The 22243-nt window shown below is 37.6% G+C and overlaps 1 protein-coding gene across 2 annotated transcripts in view; it reads left to right on the top strand.

The window, feature by feature from the left end:
• LOC131683202 (elongation of very long chain fatty acids protein AAEL008004-like) overlaps positions 1-22243 on the top strand; it is a 94236-nt gene that overhangs the window by 59877 nt on the left and 12116 nt on the right. For both annotated transcript variants that reach the window (XM_058965038.1, XM_058965039.1), the window contains one exon: positions 19283-19753. In XM_058965038.1, coding sequence (XP_058821021.1) covers positions 19499-19753 — 255 coding nt within the window. In that variant the 5' untranslated portion in view covers positions 19283-19498. The remainder of the gene's footprint in view (positions 1-19282; positions 19754-22243) is intronic.

Here is a 22243-nt window from a genome sequence, read left to right as displayed (position 1 = left end):
TACCTAATTCGTTTCTTTCCTGACTTTTATGAGTGGAATAATATAAAGAAACCGAATTTTAAATAGCTATTCACAAAAAAAATTGTTTTGGACAGAAAAGTCTAAGTTTTGCGACCATTTGAAATGCAGAATGAAAACTATAGAGGGATTCCATGAGAAACCGGCCGACCACAAAATATTACCAACGTCGATTCGAACAAAACTTTGAAGTTTTGTTCAAATTATAAATCTCCATGATTTTCTCTCACAATTGCAAAATTTTGATACAAGAGCAATTTTTCAAAAGGGCGTAGACATTTCTACGTGTATAATTTTAATTTTTTTTGTTCGATTACTGTATTTTATACAGCAAAACTTTCTGAGAACGAGTTACAGGGGATGAATATTTCCATACGAAAAAAATATACACTAGAAAAATGTTGTGTCTTTTTCACAAAAACAAAAAGTGTGTTAAAAATTTAAATTGCAAAAAAAAACCCATTTTTTCAATTTTGTGTATTTTGTTATATGTAGAGTTCGCCTGTGACGGTTTACTGTGATTTTTTTATTTATTTTTGACGGCTTAGTCAGTCTTTATAGAATTAGTAGAACGTATTTTAATTTTTGTCCGACGTTTCGGTGCTGTTTAGCACCATCTTCAGGGAAAACTGGTGTTATTATGGTTATCAGTCTGATGTTCGTAATTTTACGTTTAACATATTGTTGTACTTACAAAATAGTATATCCATGTCTCTCTCTCACTCAAAACAGCCAAAACACAACGTCAAACTTATCGATACTCATCGATACCAAAAATCATCCCGCCATTGCATACAGTACAGGGCGCTATCAGCAAGCGAAATTAGAGAGTTTCAAAAATAGAACCAAATTCGATAAACTTGTAAGAAACATTATAAAATTTAAAAACCAACCTGCAATTAACACAGAATTTATTAAATTTATACGGATGTACCACCAAACAACAAACCAAACAGTTAGCTTCAAAAAGCATTCAGGCAAAGAACGAACTATTTTGTAAGTAAAACAATATGTTAAATGTAAAATTACGAACATCAGACTAATAACCATAATAAAACCAGTTTTCCCTGAAGATGGTGCTAAACAGCACCGAAACGTCGGACAAAAATTAAAATACGGTCTACTAATTTTGTATTTTGTCAACAAAAATCTAAAGAGAAAAGAAACATTTTGAATGTGATTGTATGATGGAGAACTCATCGACAAAAAAGTTTTTCTAACTATAACTTTATACATGTTTATAAATGTTATACTAATTGACATACAAAACTGTAATTTTATTACAGAAAATGATTCAAAGTATCATTTTAAATCAAAATGCATTTAACGAAAATCTTCCAAAATGCGATAGTTTTCGAGATATTTGGAATTTTGTTCCAACAAAATCAGTTAATTCGACTGATTATGCCCTTTTTTCGCGTTACCCCATCATAAAATGTTGAATATTAATAGGAGTTGAAAACAGAATACTATAATTTAAAAATTAAACTATCTGAGCGAGAAAAAAATTTGAATCAAACTCTAACCATACCCATGCCGAAAGTAAAATAAGTTGTATTGGAACCTTTAATGAATCAGATCATCTGCCAGTCAAAAGGGCAAGTATCTCACTAACAGGGGGTTATTTGCCAATTCGTATAATAGGGAGAAAAAAAATTATTCATTTTTCTAAGGTTCATCGACAGGCTACACATATTGTGCGTTCTCATAAAAAAATCAAGTCAATTCGTTGATTAGTTTGTGAGTAACGAATTTAAAAAAAAAACCTGTTTTAATCCACCTAGCGGTGCAATTGTGCCTTTCTCATTTCTCTAAACTATGGCACGGAGGCTTTTTATGTTCAACATAATTGTGGAAATGTCCATTACATTCTTAGTACACTTTGCACTTATAGACAATGGCATGCCAGCCACGAAATTGATGAGCTACGTGTCGACGGTGAAACACTTGAAACAAAAAAATATCATACTCCATTAGCCTAATCAGCATTAGATCAATGTTATCTGCTTGCTAACTCATTTTGTCATGCGGGGATGGGTATTAGGGTGGGACAAAAAATAGATTCCAGCTCCGAGCAACTTTTTGGGTACCATTTGGGTCCTAGAACATCTGTGCAAATTCTTAGCTTGATCCCTGAAACTATATTTTCGCGCCCACTGTTTAAAGTTTACATGGGATTTTATATGGGAAAATTAACTTTCACAAAATAATTCCTCCAGGAGTCGCCCATTGCTTCCTAAAAATAAACCGTTATGTGGCTGTTGTAGGAAATTTAACAAAGAAACAAAGTCTCGAAAACTACGAAACGATCTGACGCTTGAGAAAAAAGTTATTAAGCTGAAACCAATTGATGCTCTGACGATTGATAAAATATTCATTTTTTCTAGCACCACTGTTGTTGGTTGTCCAATTATATGCAATTTTGTGTTGATCTTCTCTTAAAGTGTCTAAATCATTTATCTATATTGTTTGGCCACTTCGCAAGAGTTTTGAGGGATAAATTGAGGCTTCTTTTGTACATAATAAGAGAAAGTTAAAGATTTTGTATATAATTCGACCGTCAGCAGCAGTGATGCTATGAAAAGTGAAATTTTCATCAATCTTCACGGCATCAATCGGTTTTTGCTTAATAACTTTTTCCACAAGCATCAGATCGTTTCGTAGTCTTCTAGACTTTGTTTCCTTGACAAATTTCCTATAAAAATCAGACATCTATTTATTTTTAGAAGGTAACGGGCGACTCATGGAAGAATTAATTTACAAAAGCTGTTTTCCCCATACGAAATCCCATGTAAACTTTAAACCGTGGGCGCAAAAATATAGTTTCACCGATCGAACTAAAAATTTGCAGAGTTGTTCTGGGAGCTAAATGGGACCCAAAAAGTTACTCGGAGCGAAATTTTATTTTTTTCATATAACCATGTCCCACTCTAATGGGTATGTGAGGAGGGCGAAAGTCCCATGAACGAACGACTCTCCAGCTTAAATTGGTATGCTTTGTAATATAGTGGTGGTTTAAAGATGATGGGATTGAAAGGGAGGGGTATGAGGTGGTGGTCTGAGGGGTGATTTAAGGAGATTTTTAAAGGAGGGGAGTGAACAGTAGAGGGGGGGGGGGGTGTAACCCCTCTCCGTAAACCATCAACTACGCCCCTGTTAAAATCCAGAAACCTTATGCGAGTCGAAAAAAAAATTTGGCCCTCCTGGCCGGGATTAGGTTGACGTTTTTCAGAGTGATTGCATAACCTTTCTATATGAGAAAGGCAAAAATGTGCAAAATCCAAAAAAGTGAACCTTCGTCAAATTTTTTTCGTGTTTGCATCAAATCTCGACGTTTTATGCACCTTGAATACATTTAGCATCAAAAATAAAAATTCTATTTTTAATTTTTCCTATAGTTTTTATGAGAAATTTCTGTGTGGCCGCACTCTGAAACTCGTAATTCCGGAACCAGAATTCCGATCGATCCAAAATTCAATAGCAGCCGATGGGAAGGTTGCACCTTTCATTTGAGACTAAGTTTGGGCAAATCGGTCCAGCCATCTCTGAGAAAAATGAGTGACATTATTTGACACATACGCACATACATACACACACACACACATACACACACACATACACACACACATACACACACACATACATACATACACACACACATACAGACTTTTTCCGATCTCGACGAACTGAGTCGAATGGGATATGACACTCGGCCCTCCGGGCCGGGATTAGGTTGACGTTTTTCAGAGTGATTGCATAACCTTTCTATATGAGAAAGGCAATATATGAGAAAGGCAAAAACGTTGTTGAAAATAATCAATTGGGTGTTTTCTCTTGAGAATTTCGATAGAAGTAGTTTAGAGTGTATTGTTCAAACTGACGCCCCCTTAAATGGTAGGTTTATCCTTTAGGGTGCGTTGTACTCGACTTTTCACTTAGCTTAAACGCAAGTATTTTACATTTTCCAGGCCATATTTTTCATTATATTACTACTTAAGAACTAAACAAAGATGTTGAAAATTATATAAGCGCAATCCAGTGACATTTGATCGAGTTATCAACAAAATAGCGTGACATCGTAATTAATCAGATGAATAAGGGTTCGTACACCTTTGCAACGCTAGGTGAAAAATCCAGAAAACTTATCATTCGGAGACATTTGCTAAGAAGATTACGACATCAATACTCTTTTTCTTCATGTTCACTTTTTGCTGTTTAGTGTGGCAGCTGGTTCACTATGATATTCACATTTATTCAGTATGTTTCGCCCTTCCTGGCATCGACTATTTTTATTTTGCTATAATTATTTTCTAGACAACCAGATTCACTTTAAGTTATTTTTTAGATTTTTTTCGGTTACTATGAAATAATTTGGATAGTGGAATAAACAGAAATCTCGTGGGTTGGAGCAAAGCGATTTCAAGATTTTTCCTTGAATCAGCGTCTGCGATCAAATTCCTATTTCCGTAATTACTTCAAATTGGTAACTACTTTGGAATGTTCCGCGATACATACAGTTTAGTGATGCTCAAATAACACGTAAACATATGAGCACGTTGTACACATTAGCAAATTAACATCAATCGGAATTTTCTCGTTCATAGTTGTAACGCTCAATTTATAACAAACTCGTAGAATCTAGCAAATGCCTCGCATGACCCTCAAGTATCTCGTTACAGTAGCATTATGACGGTGCGATGGTGATTGTCACATCTGCCACAACAGGTAGTAGCTAAGCAAACGGTCACGATCTTCTGGTTGGTACGTTCATTGCTATAACCAACCAGTCAATGTCACCGATATCCGCCGGTGAAGCACAATGATCATATCCGTTAGAGTTTAACCGCAAGCAAAACAGCAGCAGCAGCAGCAGCAACCGCAGGCAGGCGCTAGCAGGGATAAAGAGCAACCAACATTGTGAGCTTTTAATAAACGCCACGAGCCACAGCACAAGTGCACAGAGACACCGCGTCTAAAACGTTATTAGCGGTGATTGAATCGATGATTTACCACACCGTTGATGGATGCAACTGTTTCTCGAGTCAGTAAATAATCGGTTGAGGATGTTAAACCTAGAATGCATGTGCCATCTTGTGGTGATATTCTGGCTTCGCAACAATCCGGAGGTCCATGAACTATTTGTAAACTTAAGCAGTTGTGTTGCTTCCATCAGCCGAACTCGGTGGCATTCGATGCCGTCCGGATTTTGCATTGGAACGGTACAACATGCATTCCAAGTTTTATGCATTCATTAGTTTGCCATCGATCCAAAGCTGGAAGGAACCAGTTTTTTTTTCGCAAACCGCACTATGTTGAAATCAGGTGCGACCCGCTTCGTTCACCCGATCGCTGCCTACATATGTGGGCATTTGTTTACTGGAGCATATTTGCATTTAAGTACATAATCGTAACCGCAAATGTCAACAAAACATCAAGGTTAACATCGAGCGAGCCGGTATGTGAAGTTTCATATGTACGGAGCGTGAACCGCAGCTAGCGGCTTCGAAAGGTTTCCCCGGAGGGGGTTCGCCGGACGGATCTTTTCCGCGAGGAATTAGAAACCGATATCGACATTACGCTTGCCGCTTCAGCGTGAGGTTACTGATCGATTCAGCTGCTAGTTATTCTATTAGTATTGCCGTTAAGATAACATCAATCAATTAGCACGTTTACTGTGGCGCGACAGAGCGAGTAGCTAACCGTTGCTCGAAGTCAGAGGTGAGATTGTGAAAAATCGTGATCGTAACGGTTGTAATGCGCCATCACTTGGTTCGGCTCGGTCGATCATCATAAGTTCGATCAATCAGTGGACGCCGGGAACCTTCAATGTCAAATATTTGAACATGTACAAACAGTGCTGAGAATGCAAACAGTTTCTAGATCAGTAGCGTATTAGAGGCGGGTTCTTGAGAAACTTTTTTTGGCGTAGGACTACGTCTTGGTTTTCGATATTGGGGTGCACTTTGCAAATTCTACAAAAATGGCATGTAACGAAAAGTTGTCCAATTTTAAACGCATATAATTCAGCCATCTCACGACAAATTTTCAATTTTTTTGCACATATAGCCTCTAAATACTTAAGAATAAATTCCAATAGATAAACCCAAAGATTTTTGATATCATGGCAATAAAAATTTAAATAATGTTCAACCTAGTCAAAATATCGCGCATTTACACACAGAAGATAGCGTTTCCCAAGTCCGGCACGACAGATTTGTGTACCTAGCGCGCTACGCTTCTATGAATGACGTCATCATCGACTGTTTAAAGAACGGATTTGGCCGAACGAGCTCAGGTGCCTGTTGAACGGCAGATCACTGCGCTGTGTGTTTTCACAGCCACTGTAGCTGAGTTAGAAGTCCATTACACTGGCTGTGGAGGTACGCTAACCAAGGCGGTCCAACATGCGACTGAGCTTGTCCGTTCAAACACTATGCTTTCTTTTGTGTTGTCTGGTTTCTAGCAAGCTTTTATGTTTAATACAGAACACAATTATTCGAACGCAAAATCGCTTGTACATTCCAGCTCCATTCGCAAACACTGTTAACATAGTTGTCTCTTTCGCTCTACCCATCATCATCTGCATACTTTGTGCGCTATATATATTTGATTTATTATTACTCTTAATGTACTAAGAAAATAAATATTTTGCATTTAGTACTATAGTCCTACGTCTACACTTCTTACAACCCCATAGGGCTGCCCCTTGAAGTTTTTTCTAAAGACGAAAATGATAATTAACGCAAAGAAATGTTTGAGGATAGAATACTATTTTATGACTTTTTACTAAAGAAAGGGCCTTTTATATATCACGTTGATATTTTAAGACAAGAGATAGGGCACGAACTTGTCCATGCTTGTTCATGGAGTCTACCTAGCAAATGACTACGTATAGTCGCTGTTCACCAAACAGTCATAGAGTCGTTTCTCATGCGTTTCCAACGACGCGATGAAATTTATAAAAAATGAACTAAACTATTCGAAAAGACATCCGAATGAAACAAGAATTTGTTGATGTTTTTGTACGGTGGTTGAACAGTTCTTTCAAAACTGGTATGGACGGTCATCGATTTTTTCGGTGAAAATTAAAACAAACTGCATTTTATCAGACGTTTCGACCTACTAACATGTTCAGTCATCTTCAGCGCCAGTGGCGTAGCCAAGGTGGGGCTTTTGGGGCCTAAAACCCGCTCCAAACAAAAATTCATTAGACTGAAGAAAAAGCTTATTGATGCTGACTAATTCTATTAAATTTTACAATAATTATTATCTGATAAATTAGCCAAGTTAGAAAGGGTTGAATGGTTATAAAATAATCTAAATTTCGAAATTTGCTGAAAATGTTTTTTAGAATGCGTAGAGTTGAGATGGAAATTTAATACGATAGATAACGAAAATAACATTTTACGAAATCAAAAGGAAAATAATGAAAATGGCATTTTCCGTTTGTTTTTGGCAATCAGGAGCAATGAGCATTTGAATTTTGTTATATTATCAATGATATGAAGAGTTGAAAGAAATACTCGAAAACAGGTATAAGTCAAGATTACATAATTTCGAAGCCGTCAACTTTGGAAAAAACAACTTAAAACAACACCTCTTCTAATAAAAAATGCTTATAAATCCTCCTAGAAGTAAATAGTTATGAAGAATTTACTCTTCTGACAAATTTGATTCAACGCTTCAGTAAAGTATTCTAAAGGGTTATTATAAACAACTTTATAGAAGACATCAATACTCCATGTTACTCCATGATTACCGAATTATATTAGACTAGCAAAGTAAAACCTTTGAAATGAGTTTTTTTTTATTTCGTTTATTTATACGGCTCATAGCGGTAGCTTAACGGATTATTGATTATTCGTTGGATCTCGTGCGCGCAACTTTTTATTGCGTGCGGAGACCTTCTTTCGCGGCTCGCCTGCTGCGCCATGGGGATCATTTAATTCTCTCCTGTCCCTTTGAAATGAGTTATTCTGATATTACTTTATACGGTAGATCTCTTCTGTTGTTTATAATCAATAAAATTCACATTTTATCGAAGGCTTTAGTTTCTGAAATTTTAAATGATAAGCTATTTTCAAGAAAATTTAATTTAAGGAAATTTCGTAAAAATTGGTTTATAGCTGGATATACTGCATACCTTCAGCAAAATTGTTTTAAATGACATTCTTAATAACTTTGCTAAAGGCACGAAGTCTCTTACTATTTTTCCATGATGACTTCCAATAGAATTTATTGCTAAAATTTTTATTTCAGAATACGGAATGTTTTATGTTAGAACACTTCTTCGAAGTTTTTGAACCTTCGAAGATGACGGTTTCGGAATTCGGATTTGAAAGCTGTTGACTCATTTTTATTTCGGGCTAAAACCTCTTTAGCCCTAGGGACAGTCGTCTCTTTTTTCAGGTTTGAAAAATCTCTAACCTTAAGTGCGGGGTTAGGAATCGAACATAGGTGAGCTGTGTATAAGGCAACTACGCTATTCCCGTTCCCATATATTGATTCTTCTTGCTTATAGATCATTTTATTAAAGTTACATCATATTCTAGCATTTTCGAAAAATCATCGATTTTTATCAAAACCCCCACCAAACTGAATTTCTGGCTACGCCACTGCTCAGCGGCTTTATGCTAACAACGTCTACACAATGAACAAACACATTTTCAACAATTTTCGGCTCTTTCAAAACATACCAATAGCTAAACACGTTGGAAAAATTCATGCCGATTTCGTAGCCTCACTTTGTTTACAAAAATAATAGTCGAATTTGTTTATTTTGAAAATAATCAACTCTTCTTACTTTTATCAATCCGATTGACCAGTAAATCTGCAGGGCTATCGAGAGTCACGTTGGGCCCCAGGGCTAACATTGCTGCCCGGCCTTTCTTAGTTGCCCAAGTAACCGATAAGCATTATAACGTAGCCTAATATCTGCTTTAGATCAACATATAAAGCTGTCTTAAAGAGCCGTGACGCCCTAAATACTGATATAATGCTGGTACTGTGCCAAAAAAGTCGAAATATAGTGCTATTACTGTGCAGAACTTGACAACTCGTTTCTGCAGTACTAATGCTATTATATAGCACCAGCGTACAAATGTCAAATTTAAAAGCATTATATTTGCACTACTAATGCTACTAACAAGCTTCAGTTGGCTGTCATTGTCCGCCATGGTTTTAAAACCATTTCACATGTTTCCTTTCGGTAAGACGAGCAAAACGAAAAAAAAAATAAAATAAAATGTTTTGTTTAAAACCGTAATTGACTCTCTTCTAATGCATTGTAATGAATATCCTTAATGCGTTTTCGTTCTCACATGATATTAATGTTTTACGAAAATTACCTTTAGTAAGTCTCGAACTGAGGTACCTTACCTCTTCCTTCCCTGTAAGTGCGCTGCGTTTGCTGCCTGGACCATATCGCATATGTTCGATTAAAATGAAATATGCCGAATATTATCTTCAAGAAGAGTTACATAACAAATTAACCCACAGCATTACAATAGCATTATATCGCCTTTCTATTTGCTCTATAGTGGCTTCAAATGCAAATATAAAGCTTACATGATTTAAATATCCTTGAAACATGTACGCGTTATATCAGCTTTATATACGCATATAGTGCAAACGATAATGCTATATGTCGTCTGTGCAGTTATGCATTATTGATGCTAATATAGAGCTTTATTGCATTGCTAATACTGTAAGGGAGTTTCAATGCAACATTAGTGCAAATTTATAGCCAATATAGTGCAATGGAATAATTCTTATGGTTACTTGGGTAATTCTTCAGCAAGGAAAAGGGGTGCATTTTGTGGATGGAGATGTCTCAAACTGAGTGGGCCGTAAGACATTGTTTCACAGCGGTCGTTGACTATTAAACTTTTAGAATTCTCCACCTTTACGAGAGACGAAGCGCTGGTTAAAAAAGTGTGTTGCCAATCATGAAGTTAACCTTATTCAGTAGCAACATGTGAGAAATATGGTGCTGATACAATTCGTATCTCACTACATTAATTTATTTGCAACGTCAACATAATGCGAACGACACACGGCTGCATGATCTGTCTCCGGGTACACTAGAGGTGGGAAAAAACCGGTTGAGTACCAGTAAGGTAAATGAATTCTTCACACGAGTTTTCATTTCCTTTACACCTTGTGCGGTTTTGTTCTTGGCTGCGTTCAACCGGAGCAAGAAAACCAAATATTGAAAAATTGTCTTCCGACATTTTACTTGTAACAAAAATTTAACTTCGCCACAATTTTAAAATCATAACTGGTTAATTTTAAATCAATACTTCATGAATAATTTATTATTAGATAGTAAGCAATATGAATATGTTTGGTATGGTACGCTACCAAAAAGTTCCAAATGTAAAAGTAAGCTAATTAGCCTCTGCTATTTTAATAACCGAGATGGCATACCACAATTAAAGTCGAACATGTGGAATCTTTGTATAGTAATGGATGGCAATATTAGACTTCCAATTATCTTTTCATAACAAAAATATTGAATATTCATCGCTCTAGGTCGTTCTTCGTCATAAAAAGACTGCCGTGTTATATTTAGGTTTCGAAATGGTGGAGGACAACAGTTTCATGCTCGAAACAACTTTGTCAAACCAAAAATCTCCTCATTCCACTGTTTAATACGAATAATTGCCGAAACGAGGTCTCCATTTTGAAACCGTCTCCGTCATCTTGGTTTTTAGTATGACGGCGAAATTAAATTGTGTAACTGTAGACATCTCCCGGAACCAAACATTTCGATATTGCCCCATCAACATTGAACAATTAATCTCATACAATATACTTGTTTATTCGGCAGCACTGCACATCAATTTAATACCTCTTCCTTCAACCGAACCTCCGTGTGCACAAAAAATCAAGTTCGGTTTTCTAACGCCGAATCGAAACCGATGTTGAGATTTCATCAACACGGGTTGAAACTCGTACACCAGTGAAAACGGTGTAGATTAACTCGGTTGTGTTTTTTTAAACCGCACCCGGGGTGCATCATTCGTTTACACATGTTGAGATTTTGTGAACCGTACCGGTGCATGTTCGCACCGATTTGGTTTTTAACTCACCTCTGGGGTACACCAGATAGCGTAATCCACAGATTCATGAGTTCTGATTGTAAGCACGCAGTTAAGTCGTTTTATTCCTTGTTTTGGAATCTGACCTCCGCTATGCACTGATTGCTCTATGCACCTGCGATGAACAAACTACCACGTGTCGATTTTGGGGACAAACCGCACACTACAGAAAATTGTCAAACCGCAAACAACGCTCAACCCACAGACGAAAATTGAATCAACAATGACTAAATCCAGTGCTACTGCAGAAATAAAACATCTACGACAAACAAGATGCAAACATCAAGGAGGAAGGCTTTACGGCCGTAGTCATCGTAACAATAAGCGTAACTAAAAATCAGTCTTCCCAAATGAACATCGAACACCATGTTCGCTTTAGTTCTGTGTTCATCTTATACCCACATTTCGTGTGCAAACTCGAACACGCTGACGCGTACCAAAACACGTGCACGTCTTCATCTGCACATCTGAACCCCATGTACGTACACGGTGTTCGTACACAGGCTCTCTTTCTCTCACTCATCATCACTAGCGTTGACATTCTGTTTTGTATGTGCCTTTCTTGTGTACGCACACGGTGTACGTATACGGTGTTTAAACCTAAGTTTGAGCATCGTTCGCTTGGGTTCGGTGTTCGATGTAAACCTGTACACAAAGGCAAAGCATGTGTGAGATTGAACGCGCGCACGGAATTTTGTTCACCGGTGCAAACTTGTCGATGTTCATGGGAAGACTGCTAAAAATGATTTCCAAGACAACAGCAGCAATGATGGTATAAACAAAACTGATATTGGTCAAGGAAGCAGACGGACGCCGAAAATGCTCTACTGCCTAGGAAAAGAATATCCGCTCGCAAAAGTAAATTGCGTGCAAAGGATTCAATGGAAATCTGTTTCAATGATATTTTATGTTTTATTAATTATAAAAATTTTAATCCTTAGGGTCATTTACCTTTTTCGTAAATAATACACATTTCAACTTTAAACTTTAAACTTTAAACTCAATACCCAAATTTAAATTAAATTCAATTTCGAAAACGAAAAATTATTGCGGTTGTCCTGGGCGCTCTGCTTGCTGTTTCGCATGACCTTTCCATGGGTGGAATCGTTATTTACATTATTCACTGCTGTTGTTGGTTGTTCAGTGTGCCCTCTCCCCCACTCTCATGTACGTCCAGGACGTAGTCGTTAGAGCAGTTTAGGTTTTCACTGTTCACATTATTGTTTGACCGGCCAGCTGTTGTTTAGCAGCCGAAGAGCTAGTACACAGTGTTCTTTGAATTTAGGTGATACCGTAAACAGATTTGCATTCGATGGTCAAGTAAGATGGTTTAGGTTGAATCAGCTGCATTCTGACCACACGAACCCCTTTGAGAATGCCACGAAAACAATTTCTTCAGGTGTCAATCGTAATGAATTCCACTTCTTCATTTTTAGACATGACTCGGAGTCGGTAAGCGTTGTCAAATCATGTAGGTGAATTTCAGACATATAATATATACAGTGATCTTGGTTTTAACATTGTTGTTTTCGACGTCGTTTTGCATGTTGTTCATCACTATAAGGAGTTCTGCCTCGAATAGCATATTGAACGTTATCTCAGTCTAACGCCTGATCTCGCACAGAACAGAAGCAAAGTATACACCGCTCGTTTACAGTAAATCAAACGAATAAACTTTACCCGCGTCGCTTCGCTACTTCTATACGCAGTAACAGAAAAAGGCTCGTTGCCCCACGGTGAGCAAAATGAGCGAACAAAAAAACAAAGTGCGCACACTAAGGGAAAATACTATCGTGATCGATTTTACGCAAACTCGAAAAAGACCTACAGTGCGTGAGGTGGAACAGTTGATAAAGGTGAACATGTGTCTTGATCTTACGGCAGTTACACACCTCCAGCTACATCATACAAACAACGTAATACTAATAACGTTCAAGACTCTAGCCGGAGCAGAAATCTTTTGTATGATGAATGACATGCAACACGAAATCGAATACGACAACATTAAAACCAAGATCCCCGTCTATATCGATAAAAAATTTACGGAAGTACGCTTACATGATCTGGCACCGCGCACCAGCTCCGAGTACATTAAAAAATTCATGTCCAAATACGGAGAAGTGGAATCCGTCGCGAATGACACTTTGAGAAACTTTTTCCCCGGCATTCTCAACGGGGTTCGTGTGGTTAGAATGCAGCTGCATCAACCTATCCCTTCTTACTTGACCTTCGAATGCAAATCTGTTCAAGGGATCACTTACATTCAAAAAACCCTATGCACATATCCTGGGCAGACGCCCACGTTTCAGTTCTGCAACCAGTCGGCGCACTATGGTAAACCATGCGCGAAAGCTGCTAAGGATAATGAGTTCACTACAGCACACACTGACAAACAGCCCTCCAATGCTAAAACACAGACAGCCGGTCAAACGATAATCATCGATAAATCTAAGCCAACATCCAGTACATCCAGCGAAGGAATAACCAAAAACGACGACGAATACACCAAGGTCACCCAGAAACCCAAGAAGCATAAAAAAACAACAATCAGTGAAAACGAAAACAACAACTATTCCAGCGATAGCGATATGGACGTACACGAGACCGAGGGAGAGGGCAGACAGAACAACCAACAAGCAGCAAACGGTAAAGGGAATAACGTGAATAACACTTCTCCACCAAGGAAGATCACCCGCAACAGCAAGCAGTGCGCCCAAGATAGAAGATCGCAATAATTTTTCCGCATTTTTTTGACTTGTTATAATTTGAAATGTATATTATTTGAAATGTATATTTTCTATTAAAAAGGCGAATGACCCTTGCGGTTAAAACCTTTAAAAAAACGTTATCAGTCTCACATTTCTGATATGATGTAGAAGGGGTGAGTTTTCCCATATCACTAGAGAATTCGGCCATGGCGACCTGTAACCTCTAGTGCATAATTATGAGTTTATTTTTTCAAGTATAATACTTCTATCGTATAACGGGGCCCCGTTTAAAAAATTTGGGACCGTAAATTTTACTCGAGTTTTTGAATGTTGCTGTTATAGAGTAGAATGGGGTCAAATAGGTATGGGGGTAAAATAGGTATAGGACATTATCATTGCTATGTTATTGCAGAGGTCGCTCATGTTGCGTGAATTAGATACACGGTATAGAACGTCGTTGACGACTGTCATTTTGGCTGTTACCTTTGATCAATTGTATTAATTACGGCATCGTTTATGTTTTCGTGGGTTTATTCTGCAAAAACGCATTGTCTTTCAATCTCAGTACGGTACATTTAATCAATGTAAAAAAAGTCAAGTGAGTTTTTTCTTCCGTAAAAATTAATGCTTAACACGAGTATTTTGTTGGTTTTCCGATCTTTCTAGTTTTGAAAAAATACGGACATCAACATGAAATGTTTCAAATGTTTCGCTTGGGGGCACGATAGGTCAGTCATTTAGGGGCACTACACTGGCCATGATCACGAATTTGTCCCATAAAGATAGCAAATCCCATAGAACATGGGACATATATGCGATCATGAGCAGTACAGGGCATTACTATAATGTAAATTTGGATTACTTTGACAGGGAAATTGTGCGCAATTTCGTGCGAAAACGCCAAAACGAAGTAAAGAGGACGTGAAGAACGCAATTGCCTCTATACAAGATGGCGCCAGCATTCGATCAGCCTCTAAACAATTCAAGGTTCCGTTCGAACCATTATGTGCTCGTGTGAAAGGAAAGTGCTCGTCATCGCGTCAGATATTTCGCGTGAGTTAACAATATAATAATTGTAAATGTTGTTGGAGTAGATAATCGAAAACACATGATTGAAAAAGAGAAGGAAAAGTAATAAAAAAAATACTCCGAAGTGCAAACGTGATCGTCGCACAGCTAAACAACCGCGTTAACCGGAATTCACAACTTCAATTCTACACTCTGGCGACGACGAGGTCACCGAAGAAGTCATGTGCAATTACAAAACCAGACACAGCTGCTGAAAAAAAGCTTGGTTCAAAATTTCTTTCCGCGGATTTATGATTTTTCACATCATTTGCCACTTCCTCATTTTCATACCTGAATGACGTTAATGAATTGCATTTATTATTTGTGTTATTAATTTTATAATAATCTGCGGTATTCATACCCTTGAAATAAAAGTTAAACCGTTGATTTTCTAGGTGTGCACATTGTCTTATTTGAGCTCGATTATAGTGACCTATCGTACCCCTAGATTTTAAAAAACATCGTAAAAAAGTAACTTTGCCTTATTGGATTTAGTTTGAGAAATATTTAGCCATGCATAGAATCATTATTTCTAAAACATTGCCAGATGTACAACCTTTCCAACGAGTGCTTATTTGTCAAAATCAATGCAAAAATACCATCACGCGAGCTCGCCAAAGAAAACTGACCTACTTGACCATACGACTCTAGTGAATGAAAACATTATATTTTTACGCTACCTGATTGGAAATATGTACAACATTTTGCAACTAATTCTGTAGAACGTACAATTAGTGAAAATAACGAAAATAATGAAATGTTAATTCCCAAGAAGGAAAATTGAATTAAACCACAAAATCTAACTTATATTAAGTTTGATTTTTTTTGTGTTTCAAATTCATTTCGTCAGTTACTAGCACCAACTGGGTGTCTAGTTAGACGAAGTATCTAAAACCAGTACCCAAATTAGCATTAGTTGAATACAAAAAATTCCAAACAATTCACATGACATATGTGAACATCTTTGCAACTGATTTTTCCCGGGTGATGTCCCAGGAATTTCGCTGGAATCAAACTTAATTTAAGTTTTGTGTCTAACTAGTGCTAATTTGGGTACTAGTTTTAGATACATCGTCTAACTAGACACCTAGTTGGTGCTAGTTACTGACGAGATTAATTCGAAACACAAAAAAATCAAACTTAATTTTGAAAAAAAAAGTAAATGGATTTTGTGAAAGCAATCATTATCTGCACCATGATTGGTCCGTATAATTCGATTGCAAGCGAGCTAGACTAGCTCCACGTCTTTGACGATGGAGGTAAACTGTTTTTGTTCGATGACCAGCCCCTTTGACTTCGAATTGAACCTAGTACAAAACCAGAGATTATATGCGATTGCATCCAGCACGTTCTGTCGTCCGAATCCGCTGTTTGCTGAGAAAGGGTCACTATCCCGAGCGTGTCGGTGCCGGAGCACCCGTTTGCTTGGCAGCAATAATAGAATATCATGCCGCCAAAGTATTGGAGCTGGCAGTCAACGCTGCCCGTGATAACAAGAAGACCAGGATCATTCCATGTCAGCTGTAGCTGGCCTTTCGAAATAACGAAGAGCTGAACAAATTGCTCTCCGGTGCGACTATTTCCCAGAGTGGTGTGTTGCTTAATATCCAAGCCATTCTGATGCCAAAGAAGACCAACAAGAAACCGAGGAAATCGGCTACCATCAGAGAAAACAAGCAAAGATGAGTGGGTAATGTCAGAGACATAATCGAAGTGACATACAATACACTTTAGGCTGTTAATACGAATGCTGCCTTTTTTTACTATCTTCTGAAAGGTTGTATTAAACCAGTTATTTTTGTATTTCGAATGAAAATACCGAAATATTGGTACACATACGTCGAATTCTAAAATATTCAAACATATTCGAACATATGGAATCTCTTATGGTAATTCTGAAAAGGGTATTTAATGATAGTGAAAAATTCATGTGGCAACAGCAGAAAATTCGATATGCATGTACTGTTATTTCGGTATTTCTATAAGAAATACCAAAATAACTGGTTTTAGTCAAAGCTTTCAGAAGATAGTAAAAATTGTAGCATTTGTATTAACAGCCTAAAGTGTATTCTACTTCACTTCGCTTATGTCTCTGACATCACCTACCTATCCTTTTATTTGAAACGAGACAGAAGGCGTGACCAATTCATAATGACGTGAGAACGTGTGTTGAAATAAACGGACTATCGTTTATAAATTCGTAGGTGCTATCAAACTGACTTGATCGCCGCTGGAGCGTTTTATGTATACGTGGACGCGGGCATACCTGCTGGTCAATGATCGCGATTGCATGTGCACAGGCGCGAACAGATCTATAATGTGACGAACCGTGTCGTTTGTATATTCACGTGAGCTTTTGAGTGTTTGTACGGACCGTAATTTTGATGTTTAATTTTGAGTATACGGTTCAGACGAAGAGAGAAAGTGAGCTCCCCATCTCACTGGAGTCTATAACTATGGCGCCATAAGACTTGTTGTTTAGCCTTTATAAGTTTTGGAGTGGCGCAGGCGTTTGTATGTCGGCACATGATGTCAACTTAGTCACCAGAAGCATGATTGCGAGATCGTTGGAGTGAGTTTGCGTGAATGATCGCGTTTGTGACCGACGTTGTATTATTACGAAACGCTCGAGCGTTTGCATGTTATTGCGTGATTTTTTATTCGCGTGGGCATTTGCATTGTACTTTGTTTGCCTGTTCCTGTGTTCTTTTGCGTGTAACTGAGAACAATACGAAACACAAGATTCGACTTTTCATTGGGATATGTTAACGGCAAATGACAATTTGAACAGAATTAAAGTAAGCCTCGAAATATTAAATAAAGGTTAAACTCTACGTAGAATTTTGCGCCGTACTAGGCGGATTTTGAAGCAGTATTTTCACTTGTTTTTTAAAACGACCAGCTAAATGTCAGAACCATCATAGCACCACTTATTGGTCTTAATAACGAATAATACATACTTCTCAAAATGCCACAAACTATTCCTCCACCTGTATAATAGGCAAAAAAGAAGAAAAAAAGAGTCTAAGCTTCCGAATGGCGTTGCACAAATTATTTTCAACGTGTGCCACTTTCTTTCAATCTTATGATCTAGAATTGTTAGAGAGTCTCTTTTAAGTAACTCTCGTCCGTAATTATATCTATCCTGATATATTTTTCTCGTCGCTTTTTCTCATCTGATACAAGAACATTGATTTTTCTTCTAGAAGCCTAATTTTCTCACAGAGTAGTTTTAAATTCTATAGCTGATCATCCAGTTCAAACCTCAGAAGCATGACATATTTACACTTCCTCCCCTTTCAGCAATGTTAAATGGCAGAGTTTCAATGAAAAACGCAAAATGATTTGGAAGCCTAGGTGTAGTTTATTTGTGGAGGTTTTCATGCATGACCTTTGTAAAGAAGAAATTTATGAACTTCATAGTGGAAGCCAAACAAATGTTTTTTGTGTATCAAAGTTTTTTTATACATTGGTTTAAGATGATTGACCAACATTTTTTGTGAATGTGTCTGAGGTATAATAATAGGAAGTGTAATACTGAACGGCCGTAATATGGTTCCGCTTTAGAACTATGAGCGAAATTCTCCGCACGCTGAGTCATCAGAATAACATCTCCTGAAGCAACTATCGACGAAGTTTAAAGCTCTTTATAGTGATCAAATAAACCACTTGGAAATAGCAAAGCGGACGCTACGTGGCTAGTTCTCAAATCCAGTAACTAGTAACTGAATGGTTCAGAACAGTTCTAAAAGTTGTTCGCTTTAACGTATTTATGCCCCCTTCACCAAAACTACTTGATATTTGTTTCCATCTCCAATACCCCGAGAAAACAAGTTTGAAAACCGCACCGGTGCCGGCTCTCTGTAAAACGAGAAAAGCGATTCTAGCGATGCTATTTTTTTGCGATTTCACGCTAATTCTACCAAAGGATATGTTCGTCTCCGTGAAACCCTAGTGTACCGAGTACATATTTACACTCTCTCGAAACATAGTCATTCTCTGCTGCATGGGCTTGATTCGAACGGTATTTCGTTCAATGCCAACCACATTAGCACGAGTTTAGTGCAGCATTTTTTTTATTATTCGAAGAGAACTGTGTCGACTTGCACCGACCAACCGGCAGCATCCATATGGACTGACCGCGATACTCGTCCTATTAGCACAAATACTCGTGTGGAAGTTGCACAGCAATCCATAACTGAATGTTTGAAGGACCTTCGTGTGCTATGAGCAGAATAGCTGCTGGCGATCCTAACAGTTAAAGTCAGCATTTGAATCCCATAACTCGTTCGTTTCTAGCCTAAGCCTATTTGGTATTCACTTCCTGGATTATCTTCCTGATTAAACAAGTACTGATGACGGCTTTCCTTTCCTGTTTACTTTCAGATAATCTACGAGCACCCTTTCCTGAACCGAGTTCTTCCAAGTGGCAACCCGACAGCCGCAGAAAGCTAATGTCAGTTACCCGTAGTTAGTTAGTGAATAAAGTCGAAACGACAAGCCACCCTCGAGCTTGCTCTAAGTGAAAAGTCAATTACTCTAGTTATTAGGATTAGCTAAACGCAGCACACAAAACACACGCGCACACACACACACACCAAAATGTCTTCGCAAAATATCACAACGTCGTCCAACTACTGGGACTTCCTGTTCACCGAGCTGGCCGACCCGAGGACGAACCATTGGCCGCTGATTTCTTCACCGGTTCCGGGTCTCACCATCATCGCCAGCTACCTGTACTTTGTGCTGAACTTCGGACCGAAATATATGGCCAACCGGAAGCCCTTCCAGATGCAAAAGTTTCTGGTGGTGTACAACTTCCTGCAGGTGCTAGTCAGCTTGTGGTTGTTTTTTGAGGTGAGTAATTGAAGGGGTAATTTAACCTTATATCATTTGGGGGAAGGATTGAATCGTTTCCAAATTCATCAAACTAATATATTTTTGTTTCGATTATAGAAGTTTTAACCTTAGAGTCATCCATTTTTGCCTTTCTCCTATAGAAAGGCTATTCAATCATTCTGAAAATGAACTTTTTAACCGAGGCCCGGAGAGCTGAGTCTCTTGTACCATTCGACTCAGTTTGTCGATTTCGGCAAATGTCTGTGTGTCCGTGTGTGTATGTATGTGACTAGTAATTGCACAACGGGTACTCGGAGATGGCAGAACCGATTTTATCTAACTTAATTTCAAATGAAAAGTACAACATTCCCATAGGCTGCTAGTGATTACATTTTATTATGAATTTCGGTTCCTGAGTTACAGGTTGAAGCATCCGGTCACATGCGCATGTTGGTCCTGATCACTAATTGCAAATTGTAGTCTTTTTGACCACATTGAGAACTGTTGAGGATTCTGAAAGATCAGAGGAAATATATTTCTCACGATCTTAGCATTTAATGAATACAACAGTATTCACATTAGTTACCACTGAATTTTATTTGAATCACAGGATCAGAATCCATCACGTATGAATTTCTTTTATAAACCTTTTTGCCTTTCTCCGATAGAACTATAGAAAGGTTATGCAATCACTCTGAAAATCGAGTTTTAACCCTTTATAAAGCAATGGCAACTATATTGCCACCTTTTCGTTTCGTCCATAACGCAGGAATGAGAAGTGTTCCAATCTTATGAAATCTACTTGTTAGGAGTCCAGCAACTCTTCCAATTACTTTTTATTGAGATGCATTAAAAAGTGTCAGATTGGTGAAGAGTTTTTTGAAAAAAATACGGCGATTTCCTTTTGGACAATAAAATTAGCTCGATTTTGAAAAAATAATACTCTAGACACTGTAAGTTGGTGATGCAAATTTGTAAAAACAACTACTTTTAATCCGAAAATTTAGTTTATGACTGGTAAAAATAGCAAAGAAAAAAATAAAATGAATAAATGTCTGTAATCTGTGGTCTCATTTTTCAACTTATCCTCAGAATCCAGGGGTTATTTACTGTTAATCAGGTAAAAACCAGTAACCCACCTTAATTTCTTTTTGAGTTTCTGATCCAACAAACAATTTAGCTGGATATTGGCTTGAACAGTTCTTATTCAGCTTATTCTCGAGTTCGAGTTCTTCATATGGGTTTTTTTCCTTTCTCCTACAGAAAGGCTATTCAATCACTCTGAAAATCGACCGTTTAACCGAGGCCCGAAGAGCCTGATCTCTTATACCATTCGACTCAGTTCGTCGGGTTCGGTAAATGTCTGTGTGTGTCCGTGTGTGTATGTGACCAAAAAATGCACAACGTTTACTCTGACATGGCTGAACCGATTGCCTTAAACTTAGTCTCAAATGAAAGGTACGACGTTCCCATAGGCTGCCATTGAATTTTATTTAATTTTCGACTGGAGCTACGGGTTGAAGAGTGCGGCAGGCATGAAATTCCCATATATATATATATATATATATATATATATATATATATATATATATATATATATATATATATATATATATATATATATATATATATATATATATATATATATATATATATATATATATATATATATATATATATATATATATATATATATATATATATATATATATATATATATATATCGGAACCAGCATGTTATCTAAAAAATGCAAAACGTCAGAAAATGTCTTCTAAATTGCTTGGATTTATAGCTTCAGCTCACTGATGTCCAATAAAACCCACATTGACCATTTTGGACACCTTCGGCGGAACCGGAAGCTTCGGGAAGGTGGCTAAGTTCCTGAATTGCATGCACATTTGCTTCTCAGAAATGTCTTACACGATTATCTCAAAATTAGTCTCAAATGAAAGCCACAACATCCGTATTCACTGCTATAAAATTTTATTGAAATCGGAGCTCTTGTTTCTGTGTTGCGGGTTTAAGTATGCGGTAACATGCGAAATTCCCATATACACCGGTATAATCACTATATATAAATGATGCAAAACTAATTGTAATGAGCTCAAAATTGCTTGAATTTTTGGTCCTGATCACGAATTGAACGAAGTATTGGTTCCAGAATTACGAGCGAAAGAGTCCGATCATATAAAACACAGAGAGCCAAAACTCTAGAACCTAGGTAGAACCACAGCATCCAAAAAAATTTCCGACAATGCTACCGCCACCTCGTCATTCTGCCACCATCAAATACCACCTATCAATTCAATAAGCCCTTATATCTGTAACATAATTGTTCATCACCCAGCAGAAATGAACATCATCGCCATAAACATCTACATCCATCAGTTGCCATCCCTTCTGATCTCCTTATGAAGACAACTGTCATGATTATTAGTCAGTGATATTCCAAACGAACAAACGACCTGCCAAAATAGATGAATTTGACTCGTTTGGAATGACTCTGA

This window comes from Topomyia yanbarensis, chromosome 2 (assembly GCF_030247195.1).
Source record: "Topomyia yanbarensis strain Yona2022 chromosome 2, ASM3024719v1, whole genome shotgun sequence".
NCBI lineage: Eukaryota > Metazoa > Arthropoda > Insecta > Diptera > Culicidae > Topomyia > Topomyia yanbarensis.
This window is presented reverse-complemented; position numbering and strand designations above follow the sequence as displayed.